A 27,645-nucleotide genomic window follows, 5' to 3' on the forward strand; every position below is an offset into this window, starting at 1 on the left:
TCACTGGAAATCTCCACTTGTATAACCCATAAGCACTTCGAGTTCAACATGTCCAAAGACAAACTCATCTTCCCTCCAAAATATAATACTCCTTCCGTTTTCCCATAGGTCATCAAAGCCTGATACTCTAGAATCATTTTTGACTTCCCTTTGCTACTTTGTGTATCAGTCACAAATTTCTGATGCTTCAGCCTGCGAAATGTCTCATATCTGTCCTACCTTCTTTATTCCTACTGTGCATATCCTGTTTCAGACCCCTTATCTCTCTCACATTCATTCATTTATTCACTACTTATTAATTGCTTATTATGTGTCAGGCATAGTGTGAGACTGTCTCACTATGTCTCATTTATCAAAGGTTGAATAAGGTCTCTCCTCTCTCCTTAATAGAATACAATCATAATAGTTAATATTGAGCATGTACCATGGGCAATGTACTTATATCATTTAGTCTTCACAGTGTCTTTTGGAAGCAGATGAGGAAACAGGCACAGAGAGGTAAGCCGTATGCAAACCATGATACTACAACAAGACAATACAGCTTGCTCAAATTCTACCTTAAACAAGGTGAATGTGTTAATAAATATAGACATCCTCTCACATTGTGCATAGTAGTAAAAAAAAGGGACTCATAAACAACGAGCCGTTTCTAAGTTAAAGATATAGTTTAGGGAAAGCAACTTTAAAACACTTGCAAAGAAATCTGAGAGCAGAATCAGATGCTTGGTTTTTTTTGTTTTCCGGTTGTCTCAGACATCACTAATTTGACAGCATTATTTTTGAGTAACTTGTCTTCACTGAATCTTTTCAAAGCATACAAAGTTTTCATGGGAACATCATCTCTTTCTTAAATTATATATTTTGTAAGTTAATTTTTTGAGATAATTGTAGATTCTCATGTAGTTGTAAGAAATAATACAGATGGGTCTTGTGTACCCATATCCAATTTCCTTCAATGGTAACATCTTGCAAAACTATATATATCTATATATCTATATCTATATCTATATCTATATTACAGTGTCAGATACCAGAGAGAGGTTTTAAGATAACTAAAACTGTCTCTTGCATAGATCAAATGTATATACCTTAGATACCAACTAAGGGATTCGTGTTCATTTTTTGTTGGCAGTTTCAGTGGGGGAAATGAAGGCAGAAGCCTAGGAATAGCTGACTGAAGCACAAATAGGAAGTAAGGAAGTAGAGACAAGGAATGAAGACCCTTCCTTGGAAAAGAATGAACGTTAGTTAGAGAGCATTACTGAAAAAGATTGTTTTTTAACTGAGGGAAATATTTTTAGACTGAGGTTGAATCAGTGGAGAGAAAGGTTGAAAATATAGGAAAGAGTTTTACAAATTGTCAACCATAAGTGTGTAATAAGACTCAAAATTTATTTTAATGAATAATATATAGAATAGAGATTTATGGAGCAAGGTCCCAGAGGAAATGGGAGAAGATTGGGTTCAGATTGGAGGCAAGGAAGTAAAGGGGGGTAAACAGATTAATTTGTGTTTGAGTGATTTGAGCCTAGTGGTTTTGTTCATCTTTGCAGAGCTCTGTGGAAAGAGGTAGGGAGTTTGAGAAGAGTATTGAGGGTGGGAACAGTTGCTGAGATGCTGAAGGTGGTGCTGAGCAAAGGAAAGGAATAGGATTGTTGAGCCTAAGGAAAGAACACATTTGTAGCGGTGTCGGTTTGCACGGTGGGTCAAGGGTAGACTTGAGAAGTTAAATTGGGAGTTTATTAGCAGAGAAGGATGTGTAGTCATGAATGGATAGACTAAGGAAGGGCTGAAAAGTGACTGAGTTGGAAAACCGTTATAGAGTTATTGAGGGAGACAGAGATGGAAGAGAAGGTCCTAAATTGAAAAGAGGATATTGGAGTGAAGATTTTAGAGGTCAAGGCATTTTAGATTCATGTGGTCCAAAAGAGTGGGATAAGGAAATAGTGTGAAGATGAAAGGCACTATGATTCATAAAAATTTGGAGTGCTAAGGAGTTTGTATTTTATCTTGAAGTTGATGGGAAATCATCAAGGAAGGGACATGACAGTACTAACCTTTAAGAAACACTACTCTGATGGAAATGTAGAGAATGGGAAAAACTGGAAGCAACCAGATACATATTGCTAGGCACTTTTGCACCCAGCTGAAGGGCGTGGTCCCATTTACAGCCCCTGTAGAGGGGAGAGCTTTCAGGCAGCTAAGTTTTCCACCACAAAGTTTCTGCCCTCTTGATTGAACCCAGTTAGCTGAACCAATCTGTCTTAATTACGTGCTCCAGGAAAGATCACACGCCTTCAGATGTATTTTGCCCACAGTCATCTTCTTTACAAATGTAATTAAACTCTCTTTTTCTGGGTTAACTTCAGGAACAACTAGTTCCTTAATATTTTTATGCCATTGAAACTTTGGGGCCATATACGGCCACAGTGGGTGGAGACAGTATACCTTTTCTTGCATTTCACTACTTTTCTGAGAAGATCTGGAAGTATTTCAGAAACCCTCAGGCATAGAGTTAGTTTCTCTGATCTGGAACAGTTACTTTCTAAGTATATTTTTTCTGTTTACATTTGTCTCTTCTATCACATTGTAAGTTCCTTCATAGTAACCTGCATTGAATTCATTTTGTTATAATGTGGTGCCTAAGTATCGTAGTACTCTGGCCCAAAAATACATGTTTAAAAAACGTTCAGTGAGGGACTTCCCTGGCGGTGCAGTGGTTAAGAATCCGCCTGCCAATGCAGGGGACACAGGTTCGAGCCCTGGTCCGGGAGGATCCCACAGGCCATGGAGCAACTAAGCCCCCAGCACCACAACTAATGAGCCTGAGCTCTAGAGCCCGCGTGCCTAGAGCCCACCCAACGCAGCCAAAAATAAATAAGAAAAAACAAAAAAAAAAAACCCGTTCAGTGAATGAATGAGTGAATGAATGAATGATGGCTCCCACAGACTGAGGGAGCCTTGTTCTTCTGTGGGCTAGATGATCTCAAGGTCCCAACAAGTCTGCCCTGAAACAGGCTCAGTTGTAATGCCCAAAGAGTGCTCAGACTAACAAAAAGTGCCACGCCATCCATATATGCTTAATTTGGATGTAGCTGTAAAGAGACCTAGCTAGCTCGTTTCCGGATCTCCGAAGAGGCGGTAGGCTCTTTTCCGTATGGTAGCAAGACTGTCGCCTACCGGAGCCAGTGAAACCGGTTTCCCTCCGGGAAAGAAGCCGAGACTACTTTCCGTACAGCAGCATGGTGGCCGCCAGCGGGGGCGGCCATAGCATCACGCCCGGGGGGAAGAGGCCGCCGTAAAGGAGGCGCCGCTTCCTCTTCTTACTTCTCCCGCCTCCCACCGGCTGTCGTAAAAGGGTGAATGGAGAGTGAGTTGTTGGGGGTAGAAAGGGAGGACAGGGGGTGCGGAGTCAGAGTGGCGCAGCAAGTGGCTGCAGGTGGCGACGGTGGCGGGGGGTGGGGAGTGAGGTAGTGCAAGGGTCGCGGAGGAGGAGGCTGAGAGGGTCAAAAGAAAAACTAAAGCTGCAGTCTGGCCTACTGGCCCGGGGGCCCCCGAGCCCCCGCCCGGGGAGATGGACCTCAACCGGATCATCCAGGCGCTGAAAGGCACCATCGACCCGAAGCTGCGGATTGCAGCTGAGAATGAACTCAACCAGGTAAGGAGCAGGCCTGCGGCGCCCCCCGCCGGCTCGCCGGACTCTCCCTCCTCGGCGCCCCTGATCTCCACCCCCACCAGGGCCCCGGGCCCCAGACCCCGACGCGTCTCTCGGCCGGTTCCACCCTCGCCCCAGCCCCCGCCCCGGGGTCCAGTGGCGCCGCACTCTCCGGATCTTTTCTCAACGGCTCACGCACCTGTTGGCCACCTTTGCATCTTTTCATGTCGTTTTCCTTCCCCAGTGCAGTTTGTTCAGCCTGCCTGGTCCGCAAAAAGAAGCTTTAGCAAGCTTTGCTAGTGTTTTCGGGATGTGATTTCTTTTCCTTAAGTACGCTGACTTGGTGGGAAAATTCACTTAAAATTCAAATCTGAGTTCAGCTTTTCTGCACACCCAGCTCTTTTTAGGTGTTGCTGTGGGAAACCCTGCCCATCGCCTGCTTCTGTGGGGTTGGCAGGACCGTTTAGACACTGATTGGCAGAGTTTTGTTGGAGCGTTGGAGAAATGCTGTCGGGAGAGTGCTCTGGGAAGAACAAGCAATTTTTATGGTGTTAGTGCTTTGCGAAAGACTCGCCGAGTAGTAAGTGTAGGGACTTCTTATAAACGGTAAAATGTGTGAGACTTTCTTTCATTCCCCATTCTCTATTCTTACTAACTAGCCTTGACCATGTTACAGCGATACTACCGACATTTCCAAATTTAATGATCCCAAACTCTAGCTTGTATTTTACTTCTCACCTGTAAGAATGAATCAGAGACCTCTCACTAAAAAGTACGAGGTCCACCTCCGGGATAGATTGACAGCTGTCTGAGGTTGCAGTAATCCTTAAAATGTAAAGAATATACCTAAATTAGTGGTTCTCAAAGTGTTGCTCAGGATGAGCAACATCAACATCGTTTGGGAACTTGTTAGAAATGCAAATTATGGGGCTTCACTCTAGACTTAAAGAATTAGAAACTCTGGGGATGGGGCCCAGTTATGTTTTAATTAGCTAGCTAGGTGATTCTGTGCTTCCTAAAGTGTGAGAACGACTGTCCTAAGTAAATGTTTCTGTAGGAGTTCACTTAGGTTTTCCCTGGTTGGAGTTGACTTTAAAGTGCAAATATCCATTGTGAATCTCTGACAGGGATTATTTTAATGGGAAATCTGGGTGGAGTAAGTGTGAATCCAGGATTTCCAAGAGATAAGAGGGAGAGTGAAAACACTGACTCTGGAGGGAAGGTTGAGTTGAACTGAAGCCCAAAGGGAATGCATTGGTGCTTCAAAGAGAAAAGGATTCTCACTCAGAATAGGGGAAAATTAAAGTCAGTACCTGTCCCAGGCTTTGCAGGGTAAAAGTACTATATGTTGCTTGGCTAGAAGAGTAGTAATCCAGGCATTGGTTAGGAGGAACAAAGCAAGAGCTGAACTTGCAATCTACCAGTATGAACAGGCGAGTTAGCCTCTTTCTCTTCACAATGAGGCCAGATGTTATACTGATAGTGTTGACAGGGATTATGTCTTTGCTATCATGTTGTACTACCCTGCCTCTGTTAGCCTACCCTTGCTTTGTTTCTGAGTCATCAGTATATAAGTGCAGTTGAATTTATAGAAGTGGAAAAGGTAGGTAGGAAAGCCTACAGAACTGCAAGAGACATTTAGGATCCAATTCTACCCTTTTCTTCGTGGTATTTCAATCCAAATCCATTCCAACCTCACTCTGCCCTGCCCCATATCCACCCAACTAATCACAGACCACAATTTCCTCTGCAACTTCTAAAAGTAGCTTATTGCTATGTCACTCATTTAGCATTTATATTTAGTATAATGCTTTGGATTGTAATATGCTCTAAGTATTTTTTTGAATTGTAAGTAGAAGACCAAAGTATAATGTCATATAACCTTTTAATAAAACATGGTTTTAATGTCGGATTTTGTATGTTTATCCTTTACCACCACTGTAACCTCCTTTTTTGTTGAATAAACAGGTGGGTAATCTACCATAAATGATTACGGTCCAGCTCATTTAATATTTTAGTCTAGGTCCCCCCACGATAAATATTCTCTGCATAGGAAATAGGGGCAGTTTCTATAGTGTACTGATTGATTTGTCAGTTGCCATTTAGAAGAGTAAGCAGTTTCAAAACATAATGGCCTGTGTTCCAAAGGATAAATTCTTTTGCACCTAGATTTTTTTTTTTTTTTCGGTACGCGGGCCTCTCACTGCTGTGGCCTCTACCGTTGCGGGAGCACAGGCTCCGGACGCGCAGGCTCAGCGGCCATGGCTCACGGGCCCAGGTGCTCCGCGGCATGTGGGATCTTCCCGGACCGGGGCACTAACCCATGTCCGCTGCATCAGCAGGCGGACTCTCAACCACTGCGCCACCAGGGAAGCCCCAAAGGATAAATTCTTATTTGGAACTATATTTTTCTGTAGCCAACATCTTTCTGTTACCAGTGACTGGCTCCTTGACTGCTATATCCAATATTGTTTCTCTGGAAAAATGTGTTTTCAGTTTTATTGAAGGATATTAAGAATGGATCCTGTACACATTCATCATTGTCTTTAAACCCAGCAGTCCCTTTAGCAGCAGCATAGGGAAGTAGGAATGGGTAGATATCTTTTTCCAGTAACTCATCCAGAAAGATGTCTTCTTTTAATAAATCATGGCCTCAAAAGGGAAATCAAGATATTTACTTTCATTGCCACACTTTGGAATCTCTCCTTTTCCATGCATCTGTATGTATCATTTTTATTGCCCTTTAAGAGAGTTTGCTTCTGTGAATAACATATTTATCGGGTTATTTGCAGGCACTACTACAAGACTCTGCTCTCATGGACCTTACCTTCTAGTGGGGGATACAGAAAAGTAAATAATACAATTTTAGGTTATAAGTGCTATAGAGAGTAAAGCCCTAGAGAGAGTGTTGGAATGTATAAGTAGGGTGATCAGTCTCTGAAGAATGGCATTGAGCAGAGACCTAGATATTGTGAAGAAGTGAACCAGATGAACTGGGAGAGGAAGAAAGGGAAGAGCAAATTCAGTAAAGGCCTTCAACTTGGTGTGTTGGAGGACTGGAAAAGTTAATGTTGAGGGAGCAACGAGGCAGAGTGGGAAAACATCAGGTTTTGCTTTAAATGAATTCTCATAAAATGCAGAATTTAGCTAAGCAAGAAAGCTTTATTTTCAGAAACTTTATTTTCAGAAAACTTCACAGGTATGAACCAAAATCCTCAAGAAATCATTGAGAGATAGTATTATTATTATCTTTTAGAAACTTGAAGCCCAGGGTAGAAAATTGGATAAATATTTGTAAGGAAAGTAGTATGAGAATATATCTGAATTTACCACTGAATGTTTTAGCTGGTCAAATTAATGTTGATTGAATCAAGGCTGAAAGAAGACAAAAAGTTGCAGAAGTTCTCTGAAATGTCAAACAGTTGTGAAAAGAGGAGTTCCAAAATGTGTACAGTGGCAACAGTGTTGAAATAAAGTCTCCACTATAACTACTTCCAAATAAGTAGTATTAATCTAAGTGTAAAGGTTATTTTGTACTTATGTATAATAAGTAAACTAAAACTTACGTATAATAAGTAGAACTAAACTTATGTATAATAAGTAATAAGTAGAACTAAATAATAATAATAAGTAATAAGTAATAAGTAGAACTAAACTTATGTATAATAAGTAGAACTAAAACTAAACTAAACTTATGTATAATAAGTAGAACTAAACAATATATATGTTTCAATCATTGATTCACTACAGGATCTTACAGTATCTCAAAAGTTATAAATGTGAGTTATTTTACAAGAATATAAATGTAGAAGGTGAGACTGAGCTAAATCTGTTTTAATTTTGACTCCTGTAAACTGCTATTAAAAGAAATCTGTTTTCTTAAAAACTACTTTAAATTTCTGGTGGTTTCAATTTACTTTATATACAACAGATTTAAGATTTTGAGGTTTATACAGGATGAAAGGAAGAGCAATTATAAGATAATTTAAAATTTTACTGAAGGATATGGAAAGGCTTGGAAAGCATAATGTTCCTGGATGGAAAGAAGCAATGTTTTAAAGATGCCAGTTTTCTCCAAATTTTTGGTCAAACATTTATCTTTTTTTTTTTTCATATGTATTTATTTGGTTGCACCGGGTCTTAGGTGTGGCAGGCGGGCTCCTTAGTTGCGGCACACAGACTCCTTAGTTGTGGCATGTGAACTCTTAGTTGCGACATGCATGTGGGATCTAATTCTCTGACCAGGGATCGAACCCCGGCCCCCTGCATTGGGAGCGTGGAGTCTTAACCACTGTGCCACCAGGGAAGTCCCTGAACATTTATCTTAATAAATGCTATTACATATAATAGGAAAGGTGATAAATTTAAAAAATGGAGTGGTATGCATAAACCTAGTGGTGTACTGAAAGGGATGCACCATAGATCCAGGCTCCTGGGAGGAGGTAAGCAGAAAAGACTCTGCATCATGGTCTGGCTTTAGCCTCACTGAGTATGAGTCTTTTCTGGGAATGTCACTCGGCAAGGCCAAGTGTAAGCTCTGGGATGTGGCAGGCCTGTACTAGACAGGTACTAGGTCCAGGTACTAGACATCTGGAGGGTATATGATCAGAAGGAATAGGCTGCTCTCTTTTTTTTTTTTTTTTTGCTTCTAAAGTTACCATGGCCAAACTCAGGAATAGGTCAAAGTAGAACATGTCTATGGGGAGAAATGGCCCAGGCAGCAGGCAGTTCATCAGCACAGGCTCACTTGGGCATTGTTAAATTTAAAAGCTGCTCTGGCAGGGAAGAGATATGGGAACATATATATATGTATAACTGATTCACTTTGTTATAAAGCAGAAACTAACACATCATTGTAAAGCAATTATACTCCAATAAAGATGTAAAAACAAACAAAAAAGATGGCTAGAACATAATCAGTACTCAATAAAATTTGTTGAACAGATAAAAAAAAAAAAAAAAGATGCTCTGGCAACAGAGAGCAGCTGGTGACGACAGCTCTCAACACTGTCTTGTGAAGCACACTGTTCCAGTCTGGACTGGTTCCTCTCTATAGCTCATGCACAGCCATTGTCCGTTTTCTGTGTTGGATCTCTTGTTTTATGTAGCCCATGTTTTCCTGTTTGTCAAAAATACCGTAAACAAAATTGAAGCACAAATAAGCTGGAAACAAACACTTGCAATGTATAAGTCAAATAAAAATTTGAGATTAAATTCATAAAATAGCTCCTAGAATTTATTAAGAATAAAACAAATATTCCATTTACAAAAGGGTGAGGGGATAAAGGAATTTGTAGAAGAAAACAAATAGCCAACAAACAGGAAAAAAAATTCAAGCTAGAATAAATGTAATTTAAAATATGAATAAGGTTTAAAAGTTTTGAAGGAATGATAATGCTAATCCCTATATTAGATATATAAACACACATATTCTACTCTTGGGAGTGTAAATTCCTACACTCTTTCCGGAGAGCATTTTGACAATATATGTCCAAAAAGCATAAAATTGTTCTTACTCATTTATTCATCAATTTATTCTAAGTAAATTTTTCTGACTTGGAGTATTTTAGTAATCTTCATTTGGCTTTGGAGAGTTTCTCTCACTGTAAAAGTTTTTCTTTTATTTGGACAGTAATGTATTCAGAAACAGGTGCTAACAGTTATTCATTTATATTGCCCTATTTTTTTATAAAATATTTCTTTGTAATTTCAGTCTTACAAGATTATCAATTTTGCCCCCAGTTTACTTCGGATTATAGTCTCTGACCATGTGGAATTCCCAGTACGCCAGGCAGGTGAGTTGGTTTTTTTTTAATCCTTTATAAGTTTATTTATGCGTAAAAGTAGGACTAGTGTTTTATTTCATTTCTAAATATCTGCTTTCTTTGAAAACATAGGAAACACACATGAAGTATTTCTAATGGTTTAAAATCTCACTCTCTTTTTCCCTGGAAATTTAGAGGTCCATACTGAGCTCTTAAATCTACCATAGCTTTTTCTTTCCTCTTCTCCCTTCTAGCTTCTAGCTACAGTTCCTTTTCTCTGTAACCTTGCCATTTTTCCCTCTTAGCTTTCCCAGTTTTAATAGCTTTATCTCCCTAATTTTTAATGATTCCTGGTGGCCTTGCCTTTGGGCCCATAGATTAAGACCGTGAATTTGTATATATTAATTTGGTTCCATTCATGCATTAGATCATGGAGATAAGGTTTGCACAGGTGTTCTTAACCACATGATTGGGGAGCAGGACTTTTGTTATAAACATGAAACTTACTTTTGAGTCTGTGGGATCTTAGGGTAGTTCCCTGATGTGTATTATTCTTCTTTTTGCTTTTTTAATGAACTGGTAGTTAGAACCCAGAAGGTTAAAAAATGGAGAAAGTCTTAGAGTGTAATGAGTCCTGGAAAGAGAATAATTTCATGATAAAAGGGGTAAAATGATAATACCTAATTTAAAAATATGTAATTGAAGAGACTTAAAGAATTATGTAAGTGATATGTACTAATAAATAATTTAGGCAATATAGAAAAATAGAAACAAAAATGTAGAAAAAAATTACCTGACATTCATCACTCAGAAATAACCATCATTAACATTGGGTGAACGTTAGTCTTTGCATGTGTTCAGGTAGAAGGATAGATGAATAATATAGAAATGGGATTATACTATACATACTGATAAAAGTATTTAGTTCTACTTGAACATAACAGAATAAAAATGTAGGGAATCATTAAGTTTTGGAAAAATATGATTTTCTAAATGATCCATTTGTGGTTAAGAAAAAACCTATGGAAAAACATTCACGGTGGAATTATTTTTTATTTTAATAAGATTTATAAGGCTTCTATGTAAGTTTTTTGAAACCACAATTCTCAATTTAATCTTTGTTTTATAAAATAGGGATGTTTTGAAACCACATTTTGCTAAGTGAAACCTATTTTAATAACCTAAGTGTTTATAGGGCCATTGTGAATTTCCCATAAAGCTTTGTAGAAACATTTTTAAAGATCTTAAAGCAATTTATTAAATTAATATGTCTTCTTTATATGACATATAAACATTACAAAAATACAGTTTATATTATTAGATTCCTCTTAATCCCACCCCCAAAGATACCTACCGTCAACTTTGGTGCATGGTTCTCTAATTCTTTTTTTTCTGTAGATAGGTTGGTTTTAAAAAGTAACAAAAATCTGTTTGTATTACACATGCTATTTTATAATTCCCTTTGTTTTCATTTAACCTAATACCCTTGGGGCATCATTCCATGTCAGTACATATACTTCATTCTTTGTAACAGTTATTCAATATTTCTTTGAATTAGAACTGCCATAGTTTATTTAAGCAATCTGATATTAGTGGACATTTCCTTTATTGTCCCTTTTTGTGGGTTTTTTTTTTTTTTTGGTACGCGGGCCTCTCACTGTTGTGGTCTCTCCTGTTGTGGAGCACAGGCTCCGGATGCGCAGACTCAGCGGCCATGGCTCACGGGCCCAGTCACTCCGCGGCATGTGGGATCTTCCCGGACCGGGGCACGAACCCGTGTCCCCTACATCGGCAGGCGGACTCTCAACCACTGCGCCACCAGGGAAGCCCCTTTTTTGTGGTTTTTGATAGAGGCAATGCTGAAATGAACATCCTTGGACACATATCTCTGGATGCTCATGTGGATAGTTTCACAGGATAAATTTTAACAAATGGAAGTACTAGGTCAATGATATTAACAATATTAACATTTAGAATTTTGAATCTTATCACCAAGTTGCATTTACTTGCTTTTTCTATCAACAGTGCATTAGAATGCTGGGTTCCCCATGTCCTCACCAACTGTATACAACTTTAAATCTTAATAACTTAGGTAATTAAGTTTTGATATAAAATGTAAGTAGCATTTAAAGGCAATTTTTTCTTCATAGTTTATGTAGATTTCAAATCTGTTAGCCACATGACAGGGTTTGTCTTGGTGGGTGATCATGTCCTAATTTATTAGGACAACTTTCTACTTTAGAGCCTCCATTTTATTAGACAGTCTGAAATATACTGTGTAGACTTCTACATTATCATCTAAATTTAAGTGCCATTAATAAATTTTCTGTTCTATTTAATCTATTATTAAAATACAAAAGCTCCAGGAATCTGATGGTGACACCCAGACAGATAATTTATCATTTTAGCATGACATTTAAAGAAGAATGATATGATCTTTGATTAAAAAATATCAGCCTGTATAAAAAATTATGCTCATATTAAGTGGAAATACTTAGTTCTGCAAAATATTCAGTGCTTGATTATTTTGTTTGTGGGAAATTCTAAAATATTCTTGCTATTATCAAGCAAGCTCATTAGTGAATGTCCTTTATTACCTTACTGTGAAGAAATAGGAAATAAATGTAATATTTTGATATTGGCAAGCCAAACAAAATAAATTTGGATGTTTGCTCCACTGTTTTCCTTTTGATTGGTAAGCTTAATAGCATTATTAAGGTTAACCTCAGTGTTCCAGAATACAAAACCTAGAAATAAGCAGAAGGTTGCCTCTGATCAGTCCAGAAGCACTTCAAGAAGCTCTTCTGTTAAAACTAATGTGTCTTATTTGTAGGATACTCAGAATCTATTTAATCTTGTTTTAGATATATAATATATACACTTTGTTACCTTATTTCCTAGCCTTTAACAGGTTAAAGTAATAACAAGGGAGAGAAGGAGAGAGGGGCTACCAAATTACTATGAAAAATGGAAAAGCTTAAAAACATCAACTTAGAAAAGCACAGCATTCTGCTTCACAGAGTTTAACGGCATCCTTTCCCCTTTGAGGTTATGGAACCCAGTTGATCTGTGTAGTGGTGGCTCTGGGTCCAGAGGATAGAGTGTGTGTGATGATTTATTGTGTTTGAGAAGGGGAGAAGCGTTTGTATGTTTTAAAACTAATTTCAAACTTAAGATGCTTGAAATTATGAGTGGATTCTGCAGAAAAGCAAATTTTAATACTTAATTTCTTCATGAATGAATTAAGATATTTGTATTTTCTTAGCTCTGGCAAATGTTAGATACTTGAATTAAATGATTAAAGGGAGATTTTTAGATTATTGGTACAGTTTCAGTTATTTTTGGTATATTTCCTTCATTATCTTTAGTAATCCATGATTATCCATGAGAGTAATTAATATTCTCTTTTCAAATTATTAATTAAGTTCAATTTTATTTTAACTAATTGCAGATTTATTCCAACGTATACAAATTTGTCAGCGTGCCTTTTATATAGGCCATCTCTTGTGGTGTCCCATAATAAAAATATTTTTTAGTTATAAAATTAATAGCATTTAATGACTGAATTATGAGTAAGTCCATGATTTTACCATGTCTGTATCTTTGCTGTCTGAAAGTTGTTTTTCATTTTCAAGACTAGTTCTATAGGGATTAAAACGGTGTGTATAATATATTGATTTTTTGATTTTTCTTTTTGCAAAGATTAATCTCATGAAATCAGTCTGAACTGCTGACAGGTTGGACCATATTCTTAGATCATTTATTCATTTTTTTCAACAGTTTATGTATTTTTATTGCTGATGACAATAATATTAAAAAATAAATATACTGGGATAAACGATGGTACTTAGTCCAGAGACTGTGTGGTCTGAATTAAAAAAAGACAAAAACCCAAACTGTCTCACATATAGACACATTTTCTCTCTCCCTCCCTCCCTCCCTCCCTCCCTCCTCTCTTCCTCCCTTTCACTCTCTCAAATAATTTTTGTTTTTATCCTAAAAAATGGAAATCCTAGGTGAAATTGTCTTTTTCAGACCTGTGTTGAATCAAAACTAATGAAAGAAGACCTTGTAGGATGTCAGGTTTATAATTTCATTGGGTTTCTGTTGTATTACAGCCAATGTAGAACATATTGGTTTATTCTCTGTGGTATAATGCTTTTACGAGCCAATTTAGTTTATGTTAAAATTGAGATGAAGGGAGGATTGGGTGGAGGGGAGAAGGGAGAGGAGAAACTTAAGGGAAGAAAGTTATAATGCTTTGCAGATCACCTTTCTTTATTCATATATATTATGTATATGTAAGAATATGACACTATAAGTAAGTATTAATTTACATTCAGTGCTCAGCTGGGATGGTTAGAAAACTTAACACCCCCTATCAAAATTCTGTAGCAGTATGTTAGCTTCTTTTAGAAGTCTTTTGTTAAATGTTGATGATTAAAAAGAATAGGAACAGAATCATTGATTATGTGTTTTGATAGAAATAAACAGGTAAGAAATTTCCTGAGATTTTTCAAAAATATTTGAAAGCTGATGTCCTTTTCTTTATTGTTATATTTACAAGTGGCAAATATTTCAAAAGGGTTAGATAAAAATTACCAATACTATAGGTATTTCAAAATAGTAGTGTGGGATAATAGCCAGTGGAAAAAAAAACAAGAAAAAAAGCAATCTCCATGAAGGACTGTAGAATTTCATGTGTTGTCAGTTCAGTATTAGGCATTATGAACAGTATGACTCTTACGGTCTCAAAGTACTTAGTAGAGTTTCATTTAGACCATCTTGTGTTTAGTCTAAGGATGCATACTTGAGTTCCTGGATCATTTTTCTGTCATGTAAACTCTGGAAGCTTGATTTAATGAGATGTTTTCTGCTTAGACTTGCTTTACTAGCTAAAGAGAAGCTTTCAATTCTTATCCATTTTCCCTTCCCCACTTGGCTATTTATAACTGTAAGATTTTCCATTTTTGCTGGGTATCATGTTTAGCATTGAAGGGTTTAGCCTTTCATGCTCTGTAAAGCTGAATGAAAGCCATCTTTTTGATACTGCTACTTCAGCATTTTTTTTTCTCTGACTTAGCTGCCATTTACTTGAAGAACATGGTGACCCAGTACTGGCCGGACCGAGAACCTCCACCAGGAGAAGCAATATTTCCATTTAACATTCATGAAAACGATCGCCAGCAAATACGTGATAATATTGTGGAAGGAATAATTCGGTCTCCAGATTTAGTGAGGTACATTATACTGTTTCTATATGCTTAGTAGGAAGCCCAAAATATATGAATGGGGGAGGTTGGATTTAATCATCAGCCTCAAGTTTGTTTTTTAAAAGAGATAAAGTAATGAAGATGGGCACTCAAAGAATACAGTTTTAGTTATTTGTTTTTGCATTTGTAATTCTTTGCCTCAAAATATTTTGGAAAAAAAATTTAGTTTCTATAAGTTGCCACAAAAAGAGTGGAGGCAAAAATCTAACGAAAATTGTTGTATAGATCCTTGCTATGTGAATAACCTATGTTCTTAGTTATGAGCCCTTGACTTTTTACTATCTGCTTTTCTTTTCCCTTATACAGGGAAATTGACTTCTGGGGGTTTTAACCTACCAGTTTTTGTAACACTTTACCTATCTTTTTGTTTGTTTTTATGAACTGAGCTTCTTTTCCTTTGAAGAAGACAGGATAGAGCAAATATAAACTAGAAGAATTGTCTCTGGTTTTTCAAATTTAGATTAGATGCTATAAAGCAGCACTGTCCAATAGAACTTTCTGCAGTGATGGAAATGTTTTATATCCACACTGTCTGATATTTAGCCATGTGGCATAGAAGCCAACTGAGTACTTGAAATGTGGCTAGTGTAACTGAGGAACCGAATTTTTAATTTAATTTTGATTAAATTATGGTGTGTGCATGTAGCTGGTACCTGCCCTTAGTGGATAGCAGAGGTGTAGGTCAAAAAAATTATGCAATCTTAAAAGAGGAGAAACAAATTCTTTTCACCATGAGCAAGTGATTAGGTTGCTTTTGAAAATGTGGGAGGGAAATAGATGAAATTGAGATAGGGGAATGAAATCATTTAACTTCAAGAGATTAGATGTAACCTATCCCTGAGTGTATAATGTACATTGGCATAAGCAGAAGACAGAGAAGAAAGTGTGAGGATAACAGTGAGGAAGGTGGACAAACATTGAACACCTCTTTGTGCAGTTGTTTGGGTAAGAAGAGAAAATAGGGGTATTGATGAAAGAAAATCATCATTCTCATTGGTTGCCCAAATGCCATCTGGCACTGGCTTCCCTGTGGTACCATCATGTGTCCATTTCTTGTCAAAATCTTTACATTTTCAAATCTCTCTGAATCTTGCAAGCAATGCTTCTACACTTTAATATATGAAAGGATGGCTGTTCATAAACATCCTTTGCTTGGCTTGGAATTGAGAAAGGATTAAGAGGGTCAACCTAGGGGCTTCCCTGGTGGCGCAGTGGTTGAGAGTCCGCCTGCCGATGCAGGGGACACGGGTTCGTGCCCCGGTCCGGGAAGATCCCACATGCCGCGGAGTGGCTGGGCCCGTGAGCCATGGCTGCTGAGCCTGCGCGTCCAGAGCCTGTGCTCCGCAATAAAAAAGAAGGTCAACCTGAAGATGAAATTAAAAAAATGAAAAGTTTCAGTTTTATTGAATACAAATATGACCTATTTGTTGTTTAGAACAGCTGCTGGTGGCACAAGAGGTTATCTTTATCTTTATTATGAGACAGTTCTTTGTGGCTTTGCTTCTTTTATGTCCTGAAGGCTTAACTGTAACTACTCTTTTTTTCTTTTTGGTACGCGGGCCTCTCACTGTTGTGGCCTCTCCCGTTGCGGAGCACAGGCTCCGGACGCGCAGGCTCAGCGGCCATGGCTCACGGGCCCAGCCGCTCCGCGGCATGTGGGATCTTCCCGGACCGGGGCACGAACCTGCGTCGCCTGCATCGGCAGGCAGACTCTTAACCACTGCGCCACCAGGGAAGCCCTGTAACTACTCTTAAAGAAATATTCTCAAAGTTTATTTAAGAGTATTGCAAAGGATCTTTTGCAATTATATTTGGAAAAGATCCTTTGCAAGGAAAAGGCATTATTTGTTTGTTTCATTTCAGTGAAATCAAGTTATTGGCTGTTGAACTGAACACGTATCTTTTTCTTGGCACTGTGGAATCCTAATTTAGCTAGATTCACTCTCCATCCATTTGCAAGTGACCATGTAAGGACATACTAATAGTTGGTAGAAGAGAAATTTTTTTCCCCTCACTTTCTTTTCAATCCCAATTATAGTTGTATCCAATTGAGGAAATGATTACTGACCTAAGTGTTATGAGATCACATCTTTCATAGCTTCACTTTGCAGTTTCATTAAAGAGTTTTTTTTCTTCTTTTTTAAATGTCTTTCCTGTTACTTTTTTCTTTATTTCTTTGGAATTAGTTCTTAGCATTCCTCTTCAGGAATTACCAGCTAATGCTTGTTACTTCATACAAAAATCAGGATCTCAGGAAGCTGTGATAGGTGCAAAATACTGTGTGACTGGGAACTGATGATGAATGGTTCCAGGCTTTGGCTCACAGAGATGTTTCCCACTGTTATGTAGGCCTCCATTTTACTTACTTTGACCATTTTTAGGCTAAGTTTGTCCAGTTGAAATGATAAAATACTTTTTTGGTTTTGTCTCCCTGTTAGGATATAATAACCAAAATACAAAATATAACAAGCTGGGAAATTTTACAGAGCTGGGCTGGATTCATTGTCTTTTTCTTGGAAAATTTTTTATGAATTTATTTTAAGTTTTTTTTTTTTTTTATGGTGTGGACCATTTTTAAAGGCTTTACTGAATTTGTTACAATATGGCCTCTGTTTTACGTTTTGGTGTTTTGGCCACAGGGCATGTGGGATCTTAGCTCCCTGACCAGGGATCAAACCCACAACCCCTGCATTGGAAGGTGAAGTCTTAACCACTGGACCACCAGGGAAGTCCCTGAATTTATTTTTAAATTCTTTATAGGACTTTATAGGTTTTTCTTTATAGGACTGCTCTTTTTCCCTCCACCCCAGATAAATATCTATATAATGTAAGTAAATAGGAATCAGAGTGTTTTTATGTACAATATTAGAGGTCTTTGAAGCCTGTTATTTATAACTACTTAGATTTTGGACTTTTTCCCCCCACTTTATAGAGTCCAGTTAACAATGTGTCTCCGTGCCATCATTAAATACGATTTCCCTGGTCACTGGCCAGCGGTAGTCGACAAGATAGACTATTACTTGCAATCACAGAGCAGTGGAAGCTGGCTTGGCAGTTTATTATGTCTGTATCAACTGGTGAAGACATATGAGTAAGTTGATTTCTATTGGCTGAAGATACCAGCCTCCTGTTACTTAGAAGAATTACATTGCATAGAGGGGTCTGCTATGGGTGTTCTACAGAATCAGGTTAGATTGGGAAATGTTGGATTAAACACAGTTAAACATGTTTATTTACTACAGTTTTTCAAAGAATCTTTAATCTGCTAATGTACTAATCTCTAAGTTAGTGCTTCTCAAACTTATTTGTTAGTTTCAGAGGACCATTTATTAACAGTTTTCCTTGGAAATTTTGATGGAGAGGTACCTTAACATTTATATTTAAGTAAGCACATCATTAAGTAAACCAAACATTTACCTTTTTGGATGCAAGGTAGAAAATGTTCAAGTTTCTTTGCTAGTGACTTTCTTTTCTATAAAAGTTGCTTGGGAGGTGTGGGACTAGTGTCACATTTAATAGCATTGCTTTCTAGCTTCTAAGGGGATTGCTGCTTCTGCATGCAAAGTCCTGTAGTCTTCCTTCTAAAATGATTTTTAGAGTATATTTTAGATTTATACCTGTTAAAATGACCTAAGAGCACCTAAATTTGTAAACTGTTTTAACTTCTCAAAGTAGGGTGGTAGATGGACAAATGTTTTTTCCACCACATCATTTGTTACATAATAGGAATGTCTATTTGAACTGTTTATCAACTTGTATTTTATAGCAAGAATTGTGGTATGTGAAAATTAATTTAAGTACTAGAAAAATTCATGTAGGAAAGTTGCAAAACTGTCTTGGATTTTTTTGAACTAGTCTAAATCTTTCTAGAAAGATTTTAGGTATTCTGCCTAAAACAGGGATATACTTTTTCAAAGTTCCTTTCAAGTTTATTCTAGCAATCCAAACAGAAAATGTAAGCTAGTGTTTGGAATGTTATAGCTTTATATAGTTAAAAAATATTATTTTTCATTCATTGTTTATAGCTCTTTTGTGGGGGGGGGAGAAATTATTGTTCTCTCTTTTTGTCTTTGCTCATGTAGATATAAGAAAGCAGAGGAAAGAGAACCTCTTATAGCAGCAATGCAAATATTTCTGCCTCGTATTCAGCAACAAATCATGCAGCTCCTTTCTGATTCCTCACATTATTCTGTATTAATACAGAAGCAGATCCTGAAAATCTTTTATGCACTTGTGCAGGTAAGTTTCTATAGCAGAAGACAAATACGGTGCCTTGTATTTCTGCCTGATACATAGAAAGTGCTCAGTAAGTGTCAGTTATTGTTAAAAATTACATATTGTATATTCTCACATGTATTTCTTTAAAAAAATCCTTATGAGAGAACAGACTTTGAGAGGTCAACTTAATTGTCCAAGGTTATCTGAGTGGCAGAGCTGAGATTCAGTGTCCATATGCCTTTCACCCCCAGTGTCTGAAGTCTGGGTATGGAAGAAACAAGGTAGTTAACTTCCCTGAAACCTGATAATTTGACTAATCTGTCCATAGCATTCTGCCTGTAAATTAGTTATGATTATAGGAGAAGAGGAAGGAAAAGAAGAGAGTTCCTTTTTTTTTTTTTTTTTTTGGCGGTACGTGGGCCTCTCACTGTTGTGGCCACTCCCGTTGCGGAGCACAGGCTCCGGACGTGCAGGCTCAGCAGCCATGGCTCACGGGCACAGCCGCTCCACGGCATGTGGGATCTTCCCGGACCGGGGTACGAACCAGTGTCTCCTGCATCGGCAGGCGGACTCTCAACCACTGCGCCACCAGGGAAGCCCTGAGAGTTCCTTTTTTTAATTGGGAAATCATATTGATGGTAGTTTCTTTGCATTTGACCCATTTAAAGCTAACAAACAAGATTGAGTGCCTCATTTACCTTCATTTAAAATACTTCCTTTTTCTTACCTGAAAGCTATAAAGAACATTAATATGGAATGTTTTAAATATAAAAATATTTAAAATTTAATCCTCAAAAGACTTGGGTAAGTTATTTCGATCTGGGTGGAGAAGAATAATTGTTGTCAGTTTAAACTGTTTGATGTTGAATGGATTAAGGCTTTATTTCATGCTTTCTAGTTAAATTAGTCACGGCAAGAGGGTAGTTTCATCAGGCTGGAGAGCCAAGATAGTTTGGTTTTGTTCTTGGCTTCTCTCTGACTTAAGTATTTTCATACTGTTCTAGAATATTTCACTTGAATAAAGATTTATATTTTTAGCCTCATCTTTTAAACTTTTAATAGAGATAGTCCAAGGCAGATTTTCCTTGTTTTTCAGCTTAGCCTTTTTTGGGGGAGAGAGAAAGGGAAAGGAGGCACATCTGAGAAAAGAGAAGAAACTAGACTACTAGGAAAACATTCCTTCATCCTCTTTTTTCTTTTTTTAAAAGTAATAAGGTAGGAAGATGTATGGTGCTTTTGTTTTTGTTTTTCTGTTCAGAAATCTTCCTCAGGAGAATCACTTTTTGGCAAATATTTTTTATTCAGTGAGATGTTTTGCCATTAGATATAGTAATATCCCATTTATTCGGAGCCAGACTTCCCTTTCCCCATTGGGAGAAGCATAGCCAGGAATCAGTAAGTGAGACAGAAGCTGACGAAATAGTTTTCTTAAACCTCTACTTCTACTTGGTTTGCTAAGAGAACAAAAATCTAAAAATTTTTTTCTCAACATGTATGTGCTAAAAACCTAAAAAACCAGAAAAAAACCCTCATCATTTTAAACCATTTTAGTAATCTATTATATGCTAATACAGTAATATTCTTTAGTGGGAAATCCTGGAAGCAAAAATTTAGAAGGCTTTAGGAGGCACAGTTACAGTGTTTATGGAAGTAAAAAGTGATTGTCTAACAAATTGGGATGAGGCAGAAAAATTTATGTTTTAGAAAGTATGACGCAATGAAATTGATTTTGTCTAAGCATTTATTAAATATTGTGTACAGGACTGTTAAATATTCCATACATATTTCAGAACTCGTTTGTCCGGAAGTGAACTCATTGTTACTTTCCCCCAGCCCTTGGCCTGCTCCTCCTATGTTCCCCATCGTAAAGCCAACTGACTCCCCACTGCATTTAGAACAAAGTGTTAACTTTTTCCCATGACCTATAAAACCCTTCATCTCTTGCCTCATCTTATACCATACTTAGCTTTAGCTTTGTTCTTTGCACTCCAGCCATATGGAAATTCTTTCAGCTTCATGAGCAGGTCATGTCCTCTGTCACTTCTGAGCCTTTAAGGCACTGTGTTTCTGCCTGGAGCATTCTCCTTTCCCTTTATGCCCTGGTCAATTTGTGCTCCTCCAGGTCTTGGCTTGCATATCACTTCTTCCAGGAAGTTGTCTCTGATAGTAGCAGGCTGCATTAGGTGGTCCTCACGGGTGCCCTTATCAACATTATACTGCTTTTATCTGTACTATTTATCATACCATATTATAATTCCTTGTTTAAATGTGTTCCCCCTCACCCCCCGCAACTAGACTGTGAGCTTTACTTAACATTATGTCCTTAGTGTGTAGTAGGTTTTGGACTGCATGCATGCAGAGGTGCTATGCCTCATCTCCTGTAGCTCAAGGTGTAGTAGGGGTGGGATTGCACACTGTAATACAGTGGACTGTGATTTCATGCCACAGTGTAGAGGAAAGTAATTGAAAAAATGTTTCTTGAATGTTTCATGATGTAAAGATTTTCATTAAAGTCATTAAAATGAGTTTCCACCACAAAAAAAGATAATTATGGGAGGAGAAATTAAGGAAACACCCCTATTTACAATTGCATCAAAAAGAGTAAAATACCTAGGAATAAACTTAACCAAGGAGGTAAAAAACCTATACTCTGAAAACTATAAAACATTGATGAAGGAATTTAAAAACAATACAAAGAAATGGAAAGATATTCTGTGTTCTTGGATTGGAATAATTAATATTGTAAAAATGTTCATACTACCTAAAGCAATCTATAGATTTAATGCAATCTCTATCAAAATACTGATGACATTTTTCATAGAACTAGAACAGATAATTTACAAAAGACCCTGATTTGCCAAAGCAATCTTGAGAAAAAAGAACAAACCTGGAGGTATCATGCTCCCTGACTTCAGACTATACTACAGAGACACAGTAATCAAAACAGCATGGTACTGGCACAAAAACAAGCATATAGATCAATGGAACGGAACAGAGAGCTCAGAAATACACCCACACACCTATGGTCAATTAATCCATGACAAAGGAGGCAAGAATATACAATGGAGAAAAGACAGGCTCTTCAGTAAGTGGTGCTGGGAAAACTGGACAGCTACATGTAAATGAATGAGATTAGAACATTTCCTCACACCATATACAAAAATAAACTGAAAATGGATTAAGACTTGGAAACCATAAAACTCCTAGAAGAGAAAATAGGGAGAAAACTCTTTGACATAAATCATAGCAATTGTTTTTTGATCTGTCTCGTAATGCAGGGAAATAAAAGCAGAAATAAACAAGTGGGACCTAATTAAACTTAAAAGCTTTTGCACAGCAGAGGAAATCATTGACAAAACGAAAAAGACAACCTACTAAATGGGAGAAAATATTTGCAAAGGATATGACTAATAAGGGGTTAATATCCAAAATATATAAACAGCTCATACAACTCAATATCAAAAAAACAACCCAATTAAAAAATGGGCAGGAGACCTGAATAGACATTTATCCAAAGAAGACATACAGATGGCCAACAGACACATGAAAAGATGCTGAACATCACTAATTATCAGAGAAATGCAAACCAAAACCACTGGATACCACCTCATACTGGTCAGAATAGCTATCATCAAAAAGTCTACAAATAACAAATGTTGGCAAGGATGTGGAGAAAAGGGAATGCTTGTACATGTTGGTGGGAATGTAAATTGGTACAGCCATTATGGAAAGCAATATGGAGGTTCCTGAAAAAACTAAAAACAGAACCACCACATGATCCAGCAATTCTCCTGCTGGGTGTATATCTGGAAAAAAATGAAAACACTAATTTGAAAAGATACATGCACCCCAGTGTTCATAGTGGTATTATTTACAGTAGACTAAATAAGGGAGCAACCTAAGTGTCCATTGATAGATGAATAGATAAAGAGGTGGTGTGTGTATCTACATATACACAATGGAATATTACTCACCCATAAAAAAGAATGAAATTCTGCCATTTGCAACAATGTGGATGGACTTAGTGAAATAAGTCAGACAAAGAAAGACAAATACTCTTATCACTTATATGTGCAATCTAAAAAAATAAAACAAACGAATGTATATAACAAAACAGAAACAGATTTACAGTTATAGAGAACAAACTAATGGTTAACAGTGAGGATAGGGAGGTGGGGAGGGTTGAGATAGGGATATGGGATTAGGAGACACTAACTACTATGTATAAAATAAATAAGTCACAAGTATGTATTGTACAGCACAGGGAAATATAGCCATTATTTTGTAATAACTTTGAATGGAGTATAGTCTATAAAAATGCTGAATCACTCATATGCCCGAAACTAATATAATATTTTAAATGAGCTATACTTCAAAAATAAAAAGATAATTTTATTAGGTAATGGAAGTATTGACTAACCTTATTGTGATAGTAATTTCATAATGTATATGTGTATCAAATCGTCTTGTTCTATATCTTAAACATACATAGTATTATATGTCAATTATATCTCAATAAAGCTGGAAAAATGAAAAGTTTGACACACAAAGGGGTAAATGGTAAAAAATCACTTATCTAGAATCTCATGTTGAACAAATGATGCCTTACTGTATTATTATAATTTTTTACTTAAAAAAGTAGCTTAGGGACTTCCATGGCAGTCCAGTGGTTAAGGCTCCACACTCTGAATACAGGGGGCACAGGTTCGATCCCTGGTCAAGGAACTAAGACCCCTTGTGCTGCACAGTGCGGCCAAAAAAAAAAAAGCCTAGAGAAATAATTCATGGCATGTATATTTTCTAGATTTAAAAAATTTAATTTACATACATATGTTTATAGAGCTGTTTTAAATTAAATTTTAGGTTGAACCACCTGAAATTACTAATTTCACAGTCAGGTGTTAACCATTTCATATATTTCAACCTTTCAATATAGATAAATTGCTGATTTTTTAGAGGGGAGGAATTATTGTCTGATGTTGTTGTCCTTTGTTTTCAGTATGCATTGCCTCTTCAGCTGGTGAATAACCAAACCATGACAGCGTGGATGGAGATCTTCCGAACTATTATTGACAGGACTGTTCCACCTGTAAGAAAGGGCTTCTGTTCCTAAGAAGAATGGGGAAAACTTGGGTTTGGGTTATTTGTGGTAGATTGATTTATTATACCAGCCTGCTATTTAGAAAAAAAAAAAATTACTACTGTAATAAAAGTAATTAATGATACATACTCATTTTTAGAAAGTTCAGATAAAATTAATAAAATAATAACTAATCCTACTAAAAATAACCATTTTTAAAACTTGGTATTTATTCCTTTTGTCTTTTTTTCTCTACATTTATATACAACCATATTTTTTTTCTTTCTACAAAAAATATTACAGAATCTTTATAGGAAGAAGTGATTAAAAAGGGTATGCTGACAAAATCTTATTAAAAAAGTAATTTAAAAGGGTATACAGAAGAAGGAGCATTAATGAAATTTGTTAGGAGGAGCAATCATATTTTATATTTGTAAAAATGGTATAGATAGGTACTGTTTTGAAGTTCATTTTTCACTTAAAATCTATTGTAAATATTTTGTATGATTATGAAGTTTTTTACATTGTGTCATTTTTGTTGAATGCTTCATTTGCTAGATATTTAGGTTGTTTTAGTTTTTTAGTGTTTTAACTATAAGGATGTAGTTAAATTTTTATGCACATACATGATTATTTTGTTTGGATAACCTCTTAGCAGTGTTTAAGGCTTTGACAGATCTTTAATTAATTAGTTAATCAATTAATTGAGGTATAGATATATAATATTAGTTTCAGGTATACAGCGTAGTGATTCAGTATTTTTATAGGTTATACTCCATTAAAAGTTATTAGAATGTAATAGCTATAATTCCCTGTGCAAGACTTTGACAGACCTTGCAAATGGCTTTCCAGAAACGCTGCACTGGCTTATACTTTAATAAGCAGTGACTGAGAATGTCTGTTTTGTTAAATTCTAAGTTTGCCGGTTTGATAGGTAAAAGATGGTGTCTCATTTTTATCTGTAGTTACAGTGATACTATATTTCATCTATCAGATTAACTCAAATAATCAAATTAACTAAATTAAAATATATCAAATATTTAAAATTTTGAGCTTGTCTCCAAATGTGCAGTATTCCTTCCTTTGCCCATATCTTGGGACAAATGATGTTGAGGTTTAGTTTATACACATAAATGCACAGAACTTAGTGAACAGTTCAGTGAATTCTGACAAACATACGCTTGTGTTACTATCACCCAGATCAAGATATAGAAATTTTCTGGCATCTCAGAGAGTTTCCTTGAGGGATATGGTATTTTGTGTTTTGTTTTCTACTTATTTGGGCCTTTTAAAGGTAGAAGATAAAACAACAGCACTGGTTGGTTGAAATTTGCTTTGCTTGTTTAATTCCTACCTAGCAATCTATAAAGTAAGAATTTGCATTTGTTTGGCAGTCTGAATTCACATTTAATTTTACTTAATTTGTATCAATATTTATTCTGCCTTTGTTAGTCACACAAACCTTTTCATTATGTGGGAATTTTATCTGGGTGTTTTTGTCCTCCTAGGAGACTCTGCAGATTGACGAGGATGATAGACCAGAATTAGTCTGGTGGAAGTGTAAGAAGTGGGCATTACACATTGTAGCTCGTCTCTTTGAACGGTAATTCTGGTTATTAGATTTACAATCTATGGTTGGTATTTCAGTATTGGATATAATAAAATTGAATAGGTCCCTTGATGCTCTACAGTATATGATTATTTTTCTTTAGAGCAGCAGAGGGCAAAAAGTCACCCTCTGCTTTGTTTTAAAGCAGGCTTAACTGTGATCACTGGCTTTGAGATCATAGTAAGGTGAACAGTCTTCTCTGGATCTTTCTATTCTCTGTAAAAAGGATCGAGAAATGATATTTCTGTCTGAAATTTTAAGTATGGCCTGGAGTCTAAGTACAGCTTGTCATAATTTCATTTTGGGGCTTGTGAAAAAAAGGTAAAATGTTAGTTTCTGTCCCAATAGAATACATCTTTCAACAAGTATTTAAACTGGTGAGCATGCTTTGTTTCTAAAATTTGCAGTATTTAAACATTTCTCTTTGTATTTTAAGATATGGAAGCCCAGGAAATGTCACAAAAGAATACTTTGAATTTTCCGAATTCTTTTTGAAAACTTATGCAGTGGGAATTCAGCAGGTAATAAACTTACATTTTTTAAATAGAAGGGTGGTTACTACTGAAAGTAGTTAAGTCACTTCTATCCATTTAATAGTAGTTTACAAACATGTTAATACATATTTATAGGGGGATGAAATGGCAGCTCTGGGAATCTAATACAGTGCAGTCAGTTTTAGAACCAAGTGTCCTAGGGTAGCTACTGCAAGAATGTCCCTTCTAGACTCCTAGATGCTGGACTGAAACCTTTCAAGTCTGTTGATTGATACTTGTGTAGCAGTTGCCAGTATTAGATCAGGTTCTTCAGTTAACTTCCTGATCTCACATGAGTTTCTTACCCTCTATTTGTTGGAGCCCCACCTCTTTGTTCTAAGCTTTTATATCAGAAGATTTAGGTAATAGGAATTGATGTATTTCAAGAGGAGTTGAGCTCAGAAGTTAAGACTTTCAGTTGAGAAGTTACACATATTTGTGGAAGTTTGGGAACCATTCTGTACAGTGAAAATTAGGAGTTCTTGAGAAATAATCCAAGTTGATATTAATATTTACAAACTACAAAGGATAGATGGGCGTGAAGACTATCTGTATTGCCATTTGAATCATGAAATTTTTGTTTCTATTTCAACAAGTGAAATTCAGTAGTGATTGAGCATTGGCTGTGTCAGGGCTATATTAAGGAAGCAAAGATTAATCAGACATAGTAAAAGGCTTTCATGATACAAAGGGTGTTTCTAGATTTTTATAAATCTATGCAGATTAGTCTTCTTTACTATCAGTGATAGAAAGTTCAAGCCTGTCATCTTAGATGGAATACTTCCTTTTATGGATTATCATTTTGACTAGTATCATTTTTTGGATTATCATTTCTAAAAATTACCTTGCAACAATTCAGGAAAGCTATGGCTATAATTTTCTCACAGATTATTTTGTTGGCCCATGAGAAAGTCTGTGGGGAAAATTGGTGAGTGATGAATAAAATTATATATTCAGCCATTCATTTTGGATACTAGGATAATCAGGGAGCTGGTTAGCTCTGTCTTCTGCTCTTTCCACTGCTGTTAAACCCCAGTAAGCATCCTAAAGTTGATGCCCTCTTCTGGTGTGTTCAGTAGAGGTTTTCCAGTGTCACATAAACATGTATGTACACACACATTTAAATTTCATGCTGTTGCATCCATGTCATAAACTGTTTGAACCTTGGTCATTTAAAGTATATATTCCTGATATTTTAAAACTTTTTTTTTTTTAATCAAAAACTGTTCTCTTCTTTACTATTGTGTCTCATCTGCGACCACCTCCACTTTGTGTGAACAGCAACAGTATTAGGAAGAAGTGTGTTTAGTAGCATCCATTTTTAGCCTGCATTGCAGAAGGAGTTTCTAGGTGATAGTAGGACTTCTGACAAATTTTATAAACCTGAACTTTATATAACTTGAACTGAATTCATGTTCTGAATTTATAAATTCTGTACATGTTTTAAAAGAACCCCTTTTACTTATTCAGCAGTTCAGTGATAAGCTTGCTGTAGTGAAGGGCTCTGGAGAT

General features: G+C 36.5%; 1 protein-coding gene across 3 annotated transcripts in view; it reads left to right on the forward strand.

Annotated features, from left to right (window-relative positions):
• The first annotated feature begins 3,227 nt into the window (after window positions 1–3,227).
• The window catches only part of IPO8 (importin 8), a 71,185-nt gene continuing 46,767 nt past the window's right edge, over window positions 3,228–27,645 (forward strand). Inside the window, exons 1-8 of one of the 3 annotated variants that reach the window (XM_027129322.1) lie at window positions 3,228–3,658; window positions 9,369–9,450; window positions 14,504–14,660; window positions 17,626–17,784; window positions 18,776–18,932; window positions 23,911–24,000; window positions 25,500–25,594; window positions 26,037–26,121. In XM_027129322.1, the coding sequence (XP_026985123.1) occupies window positions 3,575–3,658; window positions 9,369–9,450; window positions 14,504–14,660; window positions 17,626–17,784; window positions 18,776–18,932; window positions 23,911–24,000; window positions 25,500–25,594; window positions 26,037–26,121 (909 nt within the window). In that variant the 5' untranslated portion in view covers window positions 3,228–3,574. The remainder of the gene's footprint in view (window positions 3,659–9,368; window positions 9,451–14,503; window positions 14,661–17,625; window positions 17,785–18,775; window positions 18,933–23,910; window positions 24,001–25,499; window positions 25,595–26,036; window positions 26,122–27,645) is intronic. The other 2 variants (XM_027129323.1, XM_027129324.1) reach the window with 2 other exon arrangements.

Source organism: Aethalodelphis obliquidens, unplaced genomic scaffold, assembly GCF_003676395.1.
Source record: "Aethalodelphis obliquidens isolate GAN/ISIS:26980383/991018 unplaced genomic scaffold, ASM367639v1 scaffold36, whole genome shotgun sequence".
Taxonomy (NCBI): domain Eukaryota; kingdom Metazoa; phylum Chordata; class Mammalia; order Artiodactyla; family Delphinidae; genus Aethalodelphis; species Aethalodelphis obliquidens.